The 17168-nt window shown below is 46.4% G+C and overlaps 2 protein-coding genes and 1 long non-coding RNA gene across 4 annotated transcripts in view; 1 reads left to right on the forward strand and 2 right to left on the reverse strand.

Moving 5' to 3' along the window:
* LOC117184015 (uncharacterized) overlaps window positions 1–17168 on the forward strand; it is a 72261-nt gene that overhangs the window by 40962 nt on the left and 14131 nt on the right. The gene's annotated exons all lie outside the window — the stretch shown is intronic.
* Window positions 1816–3186, reverse strand: LOC6902948 (uncharacterized). 2 transcript variants are annotated; one of them, XM_015180587.2, is made up of 3 exons: window positions 2848–3186; window positions 2259–2791; window positions 1816–2203 (listed from the first exon to the last, which is right to left on the reverse strand). In XM_015180587.2, exons 2-3 carry the CDS (start codon window positions 2491–2493, stop codon window positions 1983–1985), a joined length of 456 nt encoding a protein of 151 aa, XP_015036073.2. In that variant the 5' UTR covers window positions 2494–2791; window positions 2848–3186; the 3' UTR covers window positions 1816–1982. The 2 variants fall into 2 exon arrangements, with proteins under 2 accessions (XP_015036073.2, XP_002132674.2); XM_002132638.3 differs by lacking the exon at window positions 1816–2203 and having other exon boundaries at window positions 2489–2791; window positions 2848–3171.
* On the reverse strand, window positions 16404–16821 carry LOC26534025 (chymotrypsin inhibitor SCI-III-like). The gene is made up of 2 exons (XM_033379923.1): window positions 16673–16821; window positions 16404–16610 (listed from the first exon to the last, which is right to left on the reverse strand). Exons 1-2 carry the CDS (start codon window positions 16737–16739, stop codon window positions 16441–16443), a joined length of 237 nt encoding a protein of 78 aa, XP_033235814.1. The 5' UTR covers window positions 16740–16821; the 3' UTR covers window positions 16404–16440.

Below are 17168 nucleotides of genomic sequence, written 5' to 3' on the forward strand. Positions count from 1 at the left end.
ACATGAAGCTCTGAAAGGCAGTGAAATGGCAAAGTTGTTTGATGCTAAATTAAAATGCATTCTAAATGCAGCCACGACAATGGAAGTTGTCCCGAAGTCAGGCAGCACTCTGCAGCGCGACAGAGAGAGGGAAAGACAGTCGGAATAATACATAGAATTAAGCGGAGAATAATGGAGGACAATGCAAAAGGAGAGCGACTGCTACAGCGGGCTTCAAAATGCACTGAAACAAAAACAAAAAAAAGGCAGGAAAAATCTTACAAAAGGTGGCAGCACTCGATGGCCTTCTGGGAGACCTTTGAACTTTCCTTTAAATCTTGAAAAATAACCCATGAATGGTGTCACTACTTTCCGATGAGATCTCTGCTTTGTCTTACGATCTCTTTTTGTGAGGAATCTGAAATGCTTTTCAGACAGAGAGAGAGCTCTTCGACAATGTGAAAGCCAAGATAAGCTCAATAAAAATGTCGCCTTGCCACTTGGCAAATACATTTACATATTGCCACATGTTTCTCCCCTGCCCCTGTGGGACACAAAAGGAAAAGTGCAACATCAGCGTAAAATGAAATGATAGCCAGACTCCGGACTACGGACTCCGACTACGGACTCCGAGTCCTTGCTTCTCTATATTCAAATGTGCAAAATATTCATTTATATATACTTGAGCTCTAGCCCGGGACTAGACCTGGAAAAGCGCCGAGAAAAACCAACGTGGCAAGCTCTTGAAAGGAAAATGCAAACGTCATCGACAGCAACAAAAGGTCGGTCGGTGGGTCGGTCTGTGGGTCGGGTGGGGTCGCCCAAGTGAAGTGAACTCTTGTTGCCAGGTCCAGGCTCTCTCCTGATGCTTAAATTGGTTTAACCTTTCATCTGTCGCATGTTCACGGAAGGAGCCCAAAGGTAGGGACTGGAGCTGAGGAGGAGCCCAAAGATTTTGTTGGAATAAAATATATTTGGGAAAAGCAAGGCATTTAGTACACGGACTGGCTGTCTATCACCCAAAACAACATTTAATATTCCCTTTTCGGTGTAGCAGTTATTTAAAATTTATGCTGATGTCTTCTGGTCTGCTCTCCTGATATCAGAGATAGAGAGAGAGAGAGAGACACGCAACCAGAGAAATTTAGAGAGAGAAGTCATGTGAGTGTGTGCTTATGTAAATGTATTTACTTGTCTGCCATTTTGACGCAGTCGCCTCGCCAGTCACAATCTGCTACATTTCCATAAATATTTTACAAAATTTACATAAAATGTTAAAGCTTCTTCCAGGCCAAGGCGCAGAAATGCCAAAAAGAACATTGCCACAAGATACAGATACAGAAACAGTTTGTGGGGGGAGTGGAGCCTGCCACAGAAACACACACACACACAGAAGAAAAATTAATTCATGACGACAAAAGTCAATTTTGTAAATCCACAAAACATATGGTGACAGAGACAGGGAGACAGAGAGACAGAGACAGAGAGACACACATTCTGTTTCTCGGAATCTCCATATATGAAATGATATAAATGTAATGCAAACGATGTGCGGATGTCTCTCTCTCTCTCTCTCTCGCTCCACCTGCCCTGCCCTGCCCTGCCCTGCTCCACAGAGAGCCAGCGATTCCCTTTCTAGCCATTGTGTGTGTGGCACGTGGCGACGAAATTCAGAGGCATTGGGCCGCATAAAATTGCATTAAAAGCTAATGAGCTTGAAATAAAAGACAATTTGCTTTTGAATTGAAAATGCCTTGCCTTGCCATTGCAAAAAAAAAAAGAAAGCCATTAAAGGAAATTTTGTGGAAATTACCAGAAAACACCGAAAGGCAAAAGTGACAATTTCAGATATGGAAATTTATTTGCCCGGGAATCAATCGGCAAGCAGACATTAGAGAGGCCCTACGTTGTGGTTTACAAAAACCTCCCTCAATCTGTATCCTTATTTTGATAGAAATGAGACCCACAAAAGGGCAAAGGCAGGAGCACACCTTCCCTTTTATTCAGCTTAAAAGTCGCGCCATCTGTGGAAGGATAATGACAAAAGCCAATAGTCCATTGCAGGCCTTTCCCTGATATCCTTTACAGGGGCATAGGGTATATCCCCGTCGTTTCCTTTTCGGATTGTAGCACCTTCTACACTGGATGTGATCGTCCAAGATGGATCGCACCAGGCGGCAGCCGAATTCCGGGGCCCAAATGCAACAGAAGGCGGGATCCACTTCTGCCGTGCGAGGGGAAGATCAATGAGGATCAATGTGTGGACTGCCCTGACTTACCCACGAGCCTGAGATCGTCTGGCACGCACACCAGATGCGTGGTATTTATCCGTGCTAGACCTCTTTCCCTGCTTTTCCATGCGGCAATGTTTTTCGGAGCCGTGCGGCAACTGGTTCCTCGTCTGCGAACCGGACACAGGTCCCCGCAGTCCAGACATATCATATTATCGTACGGATTGTAGGCCGATGTGCCCATCAGTAAAGCAGATACGATGAAAATAAAGGAAATCTCCATGACTTTTGACAGATTTATTGACACCAATTCGAGCGAGAAATGTGTGTGGACTGCTTTGTTGAACAATCAGGTGTGGATGCCTAAATGTAGGGGTAGATAATACCCATCATGAGCAAGAGGAGGAGGAGAGCACTGCACAGTTTTACGTGGGCTGCCTTGCAGGGACAAAGCTCGATCTCGGGCGAGTCCTGGGTCAGGGCCTTGCAGGAATCACAGGTTCTCTGGGTGCCACTGATCCGCTTGATCAATTGGCAGCCCAGCTGCGGCGACCAGGCACAGCAGAAATCGGGCTTCTCCTCTGAAAAGCGAAAGATTACTTTGCTAGCCCAACAATCAGCCTACCCGACATAGCACCTCTTATGACCTCGTCCTTGGGTATGCACTTTTGCAGATGATGATAATGGTCCAAGGTCATGCGCGTCAAGTTTGCCGGAGAAAAAGTCCTGAGGGCTCTTTGGCGATCCAGGGAGAGGCAGCTGCTTCCGGTCGAGCGTACACCACAGGCCTCCTTGCAATCCACACATTCCAAATCGAGAAAGGGATTGAACTCGGCTGCCAACGCCGAGCCCAGCGAAATGGCCAAATAGACGAAAATAAGTGAAGACATCTTTGAATTTTCGGCTTGAATTATGTTGACATTTTTTGGTTTTAAGGTGAACGGAAATTTCAGGGCTGTATTGCCCTTAGTTTTGCTTAAAGCCAGTGGATAAACCAGTGGAAAGGCGACCAGCAATCACGAAAGGATGCATCACGAAAGACTGATCGAAAGCCAGGTGTTCAAAGAGCCAATCGACCATTCATTCCAGCTATACCGACTGATCCGACTGTAATATGTTCCAGCAATCCATTAGATACGATCCTAAAACCCGACCTAATTACATCAGCTATGCATTCCCCTAAGCTGTGCTCGTCCACAGCCTCCTCGGAGGCTGTATCCCTTCCTTCCGTGCAGTTAGCTCGTAAGAACAATTTGCTGGTAAAAAATTTGCAACGATTGCAGTTAAATGAAGCAACAAAGTGTGCTCCAAGCCAGTGTGTGGTGTGGCGTAGAGTGGGCGTGGCATTGTGTTGAAGTGCTGTTCAGATTCCTAACCTCATCAATCGTTTACTTTATGGGCGAACGCTTGGCATTTATTGGAGCCTGGGCTTTCCCCAAGCCTTTTGTATATCCCATATCCCACCACCCCACCACTATCATCCTTGCCGCATCATCCTGCCACGGCTCCTAGGAGTGCACGATGCGTAGGTGGGTGGTGCGTTTGGGGGTGGCAAAATCTCATCAGCAGGGCTTCGGACCCGCCTCTGACGCTGCTCTTCCGTCTGTCGTTTGCATGAGGCTCGTCGGGCTCGTCCCCACCCCCAAATCTGGCCGTAGAAAGTAATCTTAATGGCTTTTTTGTTGCAGCAGCGGCAGGAGGAACTTGCAGAAGGACCTGCCAAGTGAGTTGCAGCCGAGACAGCAAAAAACCCACAGCAAAAACTGAGAACGAACCAGGGAATACTCTATGGCACCAAGAAAAGGCTCGTCCTTTGGGAAACTTTCTGTGGATCCCAACATATACTGGATTCCTAACAAGATTACGCTGCTCTGACGATCTAAATTTCTTCCCCTTTGTGCATCGCCAACTTCTGATCAAAGGAAGAATACCCTACTCAAAGGAGAAAAAAGGAGGCAGGCCATGAAAATTGCAAAATGCATTCAACGTTCCCGGGGGCCAAACGCATAAATTGTAACCCCAACCAGCCGCTGTGCAACGCCCGCCCGCCCGCCAGCCGCCCCCCCCTGCCGCCTTGTGCCTCCTGTCGGGGCACATCTTAGAGAGCCTCCAACTCGTGTGGAGACTCGGTGCGGCGTCTGCGGATTTGAATAGCCAATTTGTTTGGCATTGTTTGCACAGATACCCGTACAGCCGCCCGTACGTGGGGGCGGTGCAGGGTGCCGGGGTGCGGGGTGCGGGGGAATTTGCATTTCTAAGATAAAATGCAAATATTTCAATTTGTAACTTAAGCAAATTGCCTCAATGAGTGCAGCTGTCAGTCAACCGCTCTCTCTCTCTCTCTCTTTCTCTGTGGCACCACATAGACTCTCTCTCTCTCTCTCTCTCTCTGTGTGTGTGTGTGTGGACTGCATCTCCATTCAGGCATAAGCCCTTTGCCCATAAAGAACCTTCAAAGTTGATTGGTTTCTGCAATTGACCGTAACACCAATATCCTTTATATATCCTACGAATACGAATACGATGTGTCTGTGTTTTTTAGGCAGCAAAACTCTTCCCCAGTCCCATGGCTGCTTTGGGAGACTTAACAAATTTATTTGAGATTTTATTTCTAGCCAATTTGCAAGCAGTTAATGATGCATTGGCTGTGTGTGTAAATACGAGTAGATTGAAGGGGAAATCAACTCAAGAATTTCAATTTTGATTTGGATTCCACTACCAGTGGAAACGTCTTTGAAGTCGATTAATAGTTTGGGCAGAGGAACGATCCTTCCCACAGCTTCCTGGGACTTCATTGCCTAAGCCCTGGTGTGTCAGGGCAGGATCCCTGGCTTGATTTTGGAAGGGTCTGAAATGTCCCTAAGGAAAGAAGCCGAAGTCTGGGCTGGGCAATGACAGAAGAAGTGGGGAAGTCCCGGCAACTTCTGCTGAAGATTTTGTAAGGGATTGACAGTCTAGAGGCATGTCCCGTGATGCCTCTATCATCTCCAAAGCACTAGACCCCGCTGAGTCTATATATGTAGCTCTTCCGAGCGTTCCTTTGATCGACATGGCCATATAGACCGCGAGATTCTGCATTTTTCTCCACAATGTTAAGCCCCAGGAATCGCTACTTCCTCCCTCTCCGATAGGAGAAATCCTTAGATTAATATATAACAATCCAAGGCCCCAATCCACTTGATTCACACAATCACTGTGGCTGTCTGTCTTGTTCCACTATTTTCGCCTGGCATCTTAATTGCAGTAACAACAAATTGCAACAAGTTCGAGTAAATACTGAGGATTGTAATGTTAAGTATTTGTTGACCAGACTTCAGTGTCGGCTGTCTGTTGTCGGTGCATCTGCAGCAGGAGCAGCAGAAGGACCAGAAGGACCACAAGGAGCAGAAGGAGCAGAAGGAGCAGAAGGAACAGAAGCCTAAGCAAACAAGCAATGCAGAAAGTTGGCGAACAAGGCTTGGTACGAGTAAACCTTGTTCTAGATGTTGAAATCGAAGTTTCAATGCCCTAATAAAAGGGGTATCTCCAGGCAGGCTACAGGCAGAGACTGCAGCACATTCAAGTCATTATAAGGTACAGTTCTCTTCTATTCAGTTCAAAATGGCTTCCCTCTCTCTCATGAACCATCTCCACATCTACGATTGATCTTCTAGAGTATCTATTGCTTCGATCATGGTCAGATGGCCGCCTTTTCTCCTGCTGTTTGATGTTGCTATTGTTGGCAATAAAGTTTCTCCTCAAGCCCCCCCTCTATCTCTTACAGCTTCTGTCCAACTGTCTTATGGGCTTGTGTTCTTGTTACTCTTGTCTGTCTGTCTGTCTGTCAGTCAGTCAGAATGTCATTATTGTTGCTGTCGTTGCTGGTGATGTAGCCGCTGTTGGTTTTCTTGTACAAGCTTCGTGTTGTTTGAACAAAAACTAGGCGCGCACACCCATGGACAGCCACATGGGGCACATGTCGAGCCCCTGAAGCCCACCGAAGAAGCAGGCGGAATCTCTGTGGCTGCACATTCAAGTGGGCGGGGGGCCTGGGTTGGGCATGGCCCCCATCTGTTCTGACACTCTTGTTTGCTAACAATGCAATGTATGTCAAGGCGAAATATGTTCATTCAACTCGGCAAACAAACAAAAAAAAACACACAGTAGCAACAGCCACAAGCCCAAGCAAGTGGCACAGCAACGACGACGACAAGGAGCGAGGGAGCAAGGGAGCGAGGGGGCGTGGAGCGAGGCAGAGCATCAATAATGGAATGCCTGGAAAAGCGGGACTTCCCCCCTGCCCCGGCACAGATGGGGTGCGTGTTCGTTGATTACGTAAATGCAATTGAAATGTACATACAAGTACGCGAGAGAGGCACTGGAATTGAAATTGAAAATTACAAATGGCTGAAGGACTGAAGCCCTGAAGGACGTGGTCGTTGCGGCATCTACTTGCCCTGATTTTCAGCTGTAAAAGTCCCCAAAAAGATGACCTTGAGGGGGGCGGAAACCATCGAATGTGTGAGGGGGAAATAATACAATGGAAGGCTGCAGAAAGTGCGGGAATCTGGAATGAATTGATGCCAATTTTGGATGAGGAAAAGACCTGGAAAAAGAGACCTATTGGAATATTGTTTATAATTAGGGGGAGGCACGAATCTTTAGGTCTAGTGGAAGAATAGGCCTATTGGAATATTCTTTATAAGGATTCCTGCCTCCCCCTTTTGTACGGTCGAACTTTAATGACAGTAGCATCCCCCATCCCTATCCCCCCATCATTCATGCAAGAAACATATTTTTAATTAGTTATTTGCCATTTTGCTCGCAATAAAAGTAGCAAGAAATATTACAAAACGGGTAGAGGGGGTGGCAAAGGGGGGAAAAGGAATTGCACTTTTGCCTTTTGGAGTCTGTTCTAGCGGCAAAAATTGCATAACAACTGCCATTAAAAGGCAGACAAGCAAATTAAAATGCACACAAAACGGAAAAACAAACCAAGGAAAAGCTCAAAAAGAAAAGAAAACAGCAACAACAACAACAACAACAACAATGACGATGACGAGGCTGAAAGAAAGAGAAAAAAGTTATAAACTTTGTTTAAAAAACAATTACAAGCAGTGGGTGGTAATAGAACGCCAAAGGATGGATGGGTGGATGGGGGGGAGGGGCATAAAGAAAATATTAAAAAAAATAAAATAAATAAAATATAAACTTTACAGTCAATAAAAAGCACCGAAAGGCGAAACGCTAAAAGAAAAACTCTTTATGACAAAAGGCAGAAATAATAATAAAGGGACGAAGGGACGGGACTGAAGGATGGGGGGATGCAGCGGAGAACAGGCGGAGGATCAAACAAGGCTACAGATACAGATACAGATACAGATACAGATACAGGCACTGATAATGGTGGAGTGGAGAGCCCGGCATAGGCACTAAACGGCCACTTAAACGTTAACTTGATTTAGCACCTCGTAACGAAGGGAGCCGACTCCAGGGCGGGGGCCCCAACTCAAGTGCGGGGCGTGGCAGGGCGCCATAAAAACAGATCGGAAGGGAGCACACAAGCCCAAAGAAGAATCGCAGCCATGAGAGAGGAAAAAGTGCAATAAAAAAATGGCCCCAGCAGCCAAGCGGCCAGAACGAATGAACAAACGAATAAATGAATGAATACGAGTATGATAGCCCTGGCAAAAAGATTAAGAGCCGAGCAATGCCATAAAAGGCGAATGCGAAAACATATGCGCAGGGATATCAAAGGGATTTGATAATTGTCGTGGGATAATCGTAAAAGAAAGAGCCATTTGGCATGAGGGAGAGCAGCAGAAGGGAGAGAGGTGTGGGGATCCCAAAGATTAAATTATTCAGCTTTTTCTCAGACTAAACTTCATCTCTGACACCCTTTTAATTTGCACCTTTGCTGGACAGCCAAATGAGCTCTATTATCTGGGCATTCCTTCTGGGAAGATCAGAAGTTGGCAGCACTTCCTCCCCCCAGCCCACCCCCTGCATTGGCCCCTATATAATTGCATCATTAGTTGCTCTGAAATGAATAATTGCATATTCCAGAAAGAGAGCTTCCAGAAAAGCGATGGCAGGGGTCCGCAGAGAGATACTACAGACACCTGTCATAAGTTCTATCACAAGTTTATCGCAAAGTTTTGTGACAACTGCAACAAAAAGCATTTAAAAGGGAACAGAAACGGCAACAAAACGAGCAAAAGAAAAGTCCACACAAAGCAAAAAAAAAAGGAGCATAGAAAAACGCAGAGCAAAGATGGAGACATATTCATGGCAAAGGCCTGACAGGCCATGAGTTCTCCTAAATAGAGTAGGAGGACGCGTGAGGAGGGCAGGGTATCCAGGGGGGGGGTGTGGCACGTTGAAGAAATAATGTCCTGCGGCGGCGTTGGGAAATGAAAACTTCTTTGTAATGTGAATGACTCTCGGCCTTTGGCTCTGCCTGTGCCTCTGCCTTTGCCGGGCAACTTCTCTTTACAGCTTTCTCGTTTCTCGTTTCTGTTGCCTTTTTTCTTTTTGCTTTTCTTTCGGGGGAAAAAGTTACGCGAATTGCTTGGAGCTGATGAGTAGTGGCGTGTCTTCCGCCACCCCCCAGTCGGGCCGTAGTCTGGGGACTCGGGAACTATGCGAGTACGTAAAATGGTAACATGAAAGTGAACGCAAAAAGCGTTTTCCTGGGCAGTAAATTTATCGCCGAAAACCACACAAACCGCAGAGCAGCGAGTGGCGGGAAGGCAAAGGAATTCATCATCATCGCTCATCATCATCATCATCAGCCGCAGCAGAAGCCGCACGTAGTTGTAGAGGTGTTGCGGAGGAGGACTCCCACCAGGACTGCTGGTCCCAGCGGTGTGCTCCACAGTTGTTTGATGTGGCCGCTCCTCGGGCTGGGGGCCAGGACCGGGGATGGATATGTCCTTTATTATATATTTCTTTAACTTTTTCTGTACGCTGTCCTGTCCTGTCGTGCCCTGCCGTGGCGTGTCTCTGGGTAAAGTTAATCCTTGGGCATCAATTTCCAGAAATAATTTGAGCAACATCAAAAGTTTTAATATGCCCAATGATAATGGAGGTTCTTGGCCCATCTTTTGCCAGTCGAAAAAGCAAACTTTTTTTTATTGCCTCGGCTGCGTAATTTCTTGAGTCATGAGTTATGGCACCCAGCTGGCCGCCCTGGCGACCTTTGACCCTCGCCCGCGCCACCGCCAGCGCCACGTACCCTGCGGTCACCGATAGCCATTATGCTGTTTATTGAGCACCACACCTGCGGGCCCGCGCAGAAAGGCACGGCGGGGTGGCTACCCCGAAATGGCCCAAAACGACCTGATGAATTGTCCCCATCAGACAATGGTGCACTCAGCAGGGGTCCTCCCGGTCTGCAGTGGGCTTGGGCACGGGTACGCTAGTCTTTTGTGAACTCTGATTGGGAGCTGATGAATCGTAATGACTTAATGGCCAAGTCGTTAGCTGAAATGAAAGGAAAACTTTAGCTCAAAAATAAAGACATCCAAGCGGCAGGAAATTTTCAATCAATGGAAAGAGTAAGGGATTTGCCAGCATAATTGGGTGGGGAGGGAGGTCCTTCGGTTTGTTTTGCTGAATTTGTTGTGGAAGAAAGAATATTTTCAATGAAGAAGGAAGCTTTTGTCGGTGGTTCAAACGAACAAAATAGAGTCCTTTTGAAGGAGGACAACAAACCGCCACAGGTCTCCCCATGAACACCTCATGGCCTCGAAGGAGGCCACTAGAGAGAAAGGACGCCTAGAGCTTTGAGCGGTGCGACCTTCAGAATCCTATACATAGATCTATCTATTAACACATGAGGTATGCAGGCAGTAGGCGCCATTAGAAGGGGCTCTTCGCCCCCTCCCTCTTGGGAGTAAGTGCCACCACTATAGTGATCGAGATGATGGCTTTCCAAGAGGCACACAGGACTCAAAGCACACCTGCAAAGACAAGCATTATTAAGAGTATTTCGTGCTGCCTTTTGATAGCAAAAACAATAACCTCTAACATACGAAAATGTTGGTTAAGTCGTATGCAGTTTCCCCCAATGCCACCCATTTTGTCGTTCTGAATAATGAGCCAAAAACCAACAGCGCTGACACAAACGGACTCGTATTTGCCGTTCTCTTGGCCTCCAATATCAACAATTAGACGCATTAACGATGTTTGTGCAATAATCGGGCTGTTTCGATCGGCGTTTTCCAATTTTGGCAATTACCAATCAATGCTGCAACTTCCGCGCTTGCCACCAATGGAAAAATTCGCCATCACAGAAGGAGAGGGAGAGGGGGAGAGAGGAAAGGCAATAAGCATGCGGCGCCAATAATGCACAGAAACAACAACAAAGCAATGCAATTAGGCGCAGCAGAAGCAGGACCAGGACGAGGACGAGGCTCCATAGCCAGGATGTCGGACACGGAACCAGAGCTGCCACGGTGCCAACGAGCAAGGGACCAAAATTATGCAACAATACTTCGATGGGAACAACAAAGGACTTACCTGTCGACCAGCCAGGACTTTTTCTCTGGCAATTAAACGCATTTGCTTAAAAAACAAATTTCGTGCAACGAAAGGACGAGGCTGGATGCAGTATGCCAATGATGTGGCGGACAGACAGCAATAAGCGAGGCAAGCAGGTGCAACAACAACAGCGGCTGCCACATTTGTTGCTGCTTGTGTTACACTCCAAGAAAATGGGCAATTTTCAGGGGGAATTTCCAGGAGCTATCGCACAATCCTCGTGGATTTTTGTGGGCTTTCTTTCGGTGTAGCGGGTGTGGGCGGGTGGGACTGTTCAGCATTGAAACAAGTTTATCAACGTGTGAAAATTGCGAAGCGCAATATGCACAACAGCCACAACAACAGCAACAACAATAAGCAGAAGAAGACTACCACCACGGACATGCCTCCAGTGGCAGGGACAGGCGGAGGGAGGACACCAAAGAGAGGATGCAGGACAGGACGACGCCATGCTGGCCGCATATTCAAATGCAAATCACGCCATCAATATGCAGCGCACACAAACAAACGAACGCACACAGAGGCAGACAGGCACTTGCCACACGACTGTGCCGCCCTCCCACCCCCTCTACGGGCACGCTTTCAATATCGAATCGTTGCATTTTGACAAAATTATCCATGGACGGGGTTAAATTTTGTGGTCATACGACGCTGGGCACCGATGATGCGGCTACTCCCACCTGCCCCATGCCACATGCCACCTGCCCACCTGCTGCAGCGCCTGATGCTGATGATGATGAACTCTCGATGTCGATGACAGGGCAATCTTTTCTCTGTGAGCTTCTCTGCGCCTCTGAACCACCGCTTACACGTGTCAGTTGCCATCAGAGAGGCATTAGGGCCACAGGCACTGCCACTGCCACTAACAGTGGCACTACTTATGCGACGTCACTGAAAACTTGCAGATTTTTAATTATAATGCCAAATGAAGAGGAATTTGCTCCAATTTTCTGCTCAAAAGTGGGAGATGGGGGGGCCTCAATCGAGTTTGAGGCCTGGTGTTTGTGTTGTCGATGACGAAGCCACTTTGCCCGAGCATCGATTTAAAAGTTTCGCATCTCTAAGGACTCCCCTCCCTGCCGCCGCCCACTCATCGTCACCCACTGCGTGCCGGGCAGAGGGGAGCACAAAAAATAAGTCACTCACTTAAAAGTTGAGAGAGCCAGCAACGTTGCAAAGTTTGCTCAGGGTCCCCATGTCCATGTCCATGTCGATGTTCCATGTCCTCCGTGGCCTCTGTCCTGCGACTGCCAGCTCCCTCCATGTCCTGCCACACTCCCGACTGGCTGCATTGCTGGTCAGTTAGTTTCAATTTTAGTTTTTCAGTTTTTGCAGTTTTTAGGACTCCTAGCTCCCTCCCTCCCTTCCGTTTTTTTTGGGGGGGGAATGCGACTGCAGCAGCCACTGGACGGCACTGATTACATGTGACAAGTTAATGAGTTTGCGGGCAAACATGGCTTGTTGGGCAAATAAATTAATTAGGGCTCTAATTGGGTTTTTTCTTGCAACCGCACTGCCCCACGGCCACGCCCACTGCCCACTGTCCACTGCACTTTAAATAAATGCCATATAAATCACATTTCAATTATAGCCAAACAATTGTCTGCTCTGCTCTGCTCTGCTTTGGTCCCCCCCCCCTGATGGAATCATCTTTCCCCCGACTTGAGCAATTTAATTTATGTGCAAAACCATTTCAATTTGATTCCATTTTGGCCAGAGGCAGTGCCATAAATACAAGTAGGTGTACATTAAAACATTGCCATATGCAATTCGGTTTCGGTCTCGGTTTCTGGAGGGGGGGGGGGGGGGGTTCGTTGAACTGAGATTTCAGACGAGTCAGTGCCAAACCAGTGCCAGCCCCAGTGGCAGTGCCAAAAAAAAATGCATCACAATTTATGTAGAGTCCTCGTCGCTGTATTGCCATTTCACATCATTAAGCGATAATTATTTGGAGCCACGCGGATTGTAGCCGAGAAATTATTGCATTTGTAACAAGAGTCCTGCCAGGGCCTGGCGCTGAATGAAAAAGCAATGAAACTGCAACTGAAATATGAAAGAAATATGCCATGAATGGTTGGAGAGGGGGGGAGCACTTTTTTGGCTGAATAAAAATTGGATTTAATTTACAATTTTTGTGCTTCGAAAAAAAGGGAATTTTAAATTAAGGCCTTGACGGAATGGCTGCCAATGGATGAACGGTGGCCGGCAGGTCGCTTCAAGACTCAAAATTAAATGATTATATCTTTAAGCAATCAATCGTTTAATTTCTTAGAGAAGGAAGTTCTACAGTCGTCTTAAGAACCTACTTTCTCCAGCCCCTTAAGCCCTATAGTATTCCAAAGATCTACCTACTTTTGTGAGTCTTCTTTTGCTGATAACAAAAGCCATATGCAGGGCTCTTATCATGTCAGTTTTTCCCCTTTTAATTCCCAAAAAGTAGTATTTCCCTCTTGGGCTTCTCTGCCTAACTGGAAGTACCCTTATAAGAAAAAAAATGGAAGCCTAGGCCTAAGCTCTCCAACGGACCAACAATTGACTTTAATGCAGAAAAGAGAACCGAACCGAACCGAAAGGCTGAAAGCCAGGAAGCCCGAAAGGAAACTAAGCAGCAAATAAATATCTTATTTCACAAGGAAATACAAAATAAATTGAAAGCCGAGCAGGGGAGGACCCAAAAGAGTAAGAACCTGGAAACTGGACCGAGAAAGCGAAAAAAAAAAGTAACAAAATCCCATAAACACGACATGTCACAAGTTTTTGTGTGTGAGAGGGAGGGGGAGGGGGATTGAGTTGGTTCCTAATTTAAAGAAAAATCAAACCGAGAAAATGCGGAGGTAGAAAAGGAGCTTTCGCAGTGGGGAAAATCGGTCGAAGAAAAGGAAAATTGCAAGCAAATGGGAAGCTCAACCTCACAAAATATTAGACAGGGAAACAGAAAAACAGAGGACGTAGGAGGGAGGACAGAGATTTCAAACTTTTTGCACATATTGAACAAATATCCTGGAAGTGGGATGGAAACTGGATTTCCCCAATGACTTTGTCATTTTTCGTATCTCTGTATCTCTGCATCTGTGTATCTGTTTTCTCGATAGGTTTTTCTTTGGTTTTTGCCTCTTGTTTGTTGTTGTTGTCGCATTTGCATTTGAAATTCCATTTGAATGACTTTCCTCCTGGCCCTGGACTCGTCGTTAATGAGAGAGGAATGACAAAAGCCTTGACCGGCCTGCCGGCTAATCAGATTCGACGGAAGCAGGCATCTTTTTCCGTCCTAATTAATCTGCTAATGCATATGCATGAGACCGAGCCACAATTCCGGATTGTTGGCGGAGTAATTGAAATTCGGTTAATTGAAGGAAATCAACGGAAAAGCCAGAAAGAATTCTGGTTTTTTTTTCTCTTTTGGGGTCAACAAAACAGAAGCCCCAAACGTATAGCAGAGGCGTAGCTGAGAGGGGGGTGAGCTTTGAGGGGCCATCCCTGATTGAATCATGGTCTCTGTTCTTTTTGCCTTTTCTTCGGTTTTCTTGGAAAAGAGGCAAAGTCCTCCCCTGATTGATTTGTAGATTCTTCGGCGATCTTTGACTCTTTGTTCGAAGAAAAATTCCCGAAAACATAAGCAAAAAAATTTCCTCAAACTCAGAGACTGGGCGTGTCTCGGTGTGCGCCCCTTTTGACACAAGCCCGAGACCCATCGTGAAAATATGCAAAACAACATTTTGTGGGAAAGCAGAACTTTTGCTTGTCAACACACACACACACACACACATCTCTCCCTCTCTTTCTGCCACACTCATTTACATAATTATAAGATAAATAAAAATTTTTCCAGCAATAACAGAGACGTGGTTTTCCTTCCTCCTTCCCCCGTCAGGCCGACATCTTTTGTTTCATTTTTTGATTCCTGGCTGCCAAGGACGACGACGACGACATCTAACAATTTATGCAAAATAAGGGGAAAAGCTAGGCGTAGAGTGGGCGTGGCGCTGGGCTGGCACGTTGAAATCGAAAACAAAAGTTGGAAAGTCTGAATCGAGTCGAGAGCCGGAGCTGGGGCAGGAGCTGGGGCTGGAGCTGGGGCTGGAGTGTGTGACAATCGGATGGTGGTCACAACACAGCACTCATATAATCACTGAAGTGGTGCAAAACAGGAAACAACTCTCGGAAATTTTGTAAAATTTATCACAAAATGGCTGCCGCTCAAAGAAGGAAGGCCTGCGATGGGGAGTCCTGGAGATCTCTTCTATAGAAGATAGGTTGGGGAATATATCAAAGTAGGGAATCTATAAAACAGGGCGAATCTGCTTGAATAACTCGAAGAGTTCTACAGAGCTCTGTAGGCCAGAAGGAGGCTCCTCTTGAAGGCAAAGATCTTCCGCAAGTCGCTGGACCCTTTCTCGTTTGAAGGGTACCTGTAACAAGTAGACATCTAGTGGCCTGATGACAGTTGGAGCTGCAGTCGCAGTCGCAGTCATTCCTCATTCCTCGCTCGGTTGATTTTTGTTTCATTTTATATTTCATGTGGCAGCTTAAGTGGCCATCGAGTCGAGATCCATACAAAGGGGTTGGGGCCAGGGCCGACGGCATTAACTTTTTTGACACTTTGATTGGACTGCGGGCTGGCAGGATGCCGAGGCGGGACAGGAGCAGGACAGGAGCCGGACAGGATCAGGGAAAACAACTTCAGTTGTCCGCTTTTTTAATTGAAATCAGCAAAGTGCATGGAAAAGAGAAATTGATTTCCACTTTCCCCCTCTCTCTCTTTGTGCATATATTTCCCGCAAAATGTTGTCAAGCCTTGGTCAGGGGCGTGGCCAGGGGCAGGGGCAGGGGAGCGACAGAATTGTTGCATAATTGAGTTTATTAAAATTTGAATGGAGAACGTTAAATGTCTTTCCCTTGTTTCATTTACCTTATGAAATTTTAATTTGCAGCCTATGAATATTTCATGCTCTCCAAAATGCTTACACAATTTCCATTTTTCGGCCAATCGAAAAGTGCCAGCGGCCCCTGCCCGTTGCCAAAGGGTCCACTATAAAAGGCCAAAAAGTAACTTTTTGCTGCTCCACGACATTGAGGTCAGCTGTCATCCACAGCCCCCTTACTGAGGGGGGCTGGTGGGGGGTAGGGCGAGAGCCAGCGAGTGTGTGAGGGGCTGAGAATTTGTCAACTTAATTGAGCTAATTGAGGGATTGTAAGAGATTTGTAAAAGCACAGCCGTCGGATGGAAATTGATGTCGGTTAAATGATGGAAAACCCAGTCATGTTCATGGGGTAGTTTAGCACTCGGAGTCTCACTAGAGAAGCTGACTAGATTCTAAAAGCTCTAAAGAGCTTGGGCGGAGCGAGAGTCGAGGCAATAGAGTCACCAATGTGACCAGAGGATCAGAGCTTTCGACTCTGTTGCTGCACTTTTTGTGGGACTATAATTTATGATATGCATCAAAGATACATCCTGGCTTTGACCCAAGAAATTACCGTACTGGTTTGCCTCTGCACCACTCCCAAAGAGCACTCTCTAGATCCCAGTCCCCCAAGAACAAGTAGACCTTTGCTGAGTAAGAACTCTGTTGCGGTTTGATTAGCTCTGGAAAGGTAATCAGACCGTGTCCAGAACCGAGAAACCATGACCAAGAGAGCCTAACACCTGCAGCAGCCTGTACCATTTTTCCATTGAATATCCACTTATTCGTACAACTCATAATATTTATTATTCCTTGCACTTTGCCTCGCAGACCGCTTTATCCTTGAAACGATTTTTGTTCCCAGCACATCGGCCGTAAACGAACATTTTGCACTCGTTCGTCTCGGGATAGTAGGTAAATCCTTTCGTATAGCCACTGCAGTAACCGAAGTGGGCCGATTTTTGACCACAGATCCCTGCAAAGGACAGCAAAAGCAGATACATCAATATTTCATTGCGTTCATTTCATTTCACTCACGATTCTTGAGCCCAATAGCAACCCCAGACAAGGCAAAGATAAGGCCTACGATGGAAATTAACTTCATACTCGTTGCGGATTAGTGGACTTTGTGTTTCAGGTGATGTGGAGCGACTTGTCTGAAGTAGATCTCTGAGGAATAAACATAATTACATTAGTTCTGAACCGAATCTGGAACCGAGAACAGCCTGTACCATTTATCAATTGAATATCCATTTATTCGTACAACTTTTGATGAACTAAGAATAAAAAACAATGAATTATTCTCTGCATTTTGACTCGCATTCCGCTTTCCTCATGAAACGATTCTCGTTCCCCTCGCATCCGCCGTAATCGAACAATGCACACTCGTTCGTATCGGAATAATAGGTATAAGATTCTATTAAGGCACGGCAACGGCCGCTGTGGGCCGGCTCTTGACCACAGATTTCTAGAAAAGATACATCAGTAGTACACTGCGAGGCACGCTTTCTCTCGTTAAACTTACTATGTCTTA

Source organism: Drosophila pseudoobscura, chromosome 4 (assembly GCF_009870125.1).
Source record: "Drosophila pseudoobscura strain MV-25-SWS-2005 chromosome 4, UCI_Dpse_MV25, whole genome shotgun sequence".
Taxonomy (NCBI): domain Eukaryota; kingdom Metazoa; phylum Arthropoda; class Insecta; order Diptera; family Drosophilidae; genus Drosophila; species Drosophila pseudoobscura.

Coding starts and splice junctions, on each gene's coding strand:
- LOC6902948 (XM_002132638.3), bottom strand. CDS start 3,100: ATGTCTTCACTTATTTTCGTCTATTTGGCCATTTCGCTGGGCTCGGCG. Junction 2,792..2,847: donor CAAGGACGAGGTCATAAGAG/GTGCTATGTCGG, acceptor TTCGCTTTTCAG/AGGAGAAGCCCGATTTCTGC.
- LOC26534025 (XM_033379923.1), bottom strand. CDS start 16,739: ATGAAGTTAATTTCCATCGTAGGCCTTATCTTTGCCTTGTCTGGGGTT. Junction 16,611..16,672: donor TGCTATTGGGCTCAAGAATC/GTGAGTGAAATG, acceptor TGTCCTTTGCAG/GGATCTGTGGTCAAAAATCG.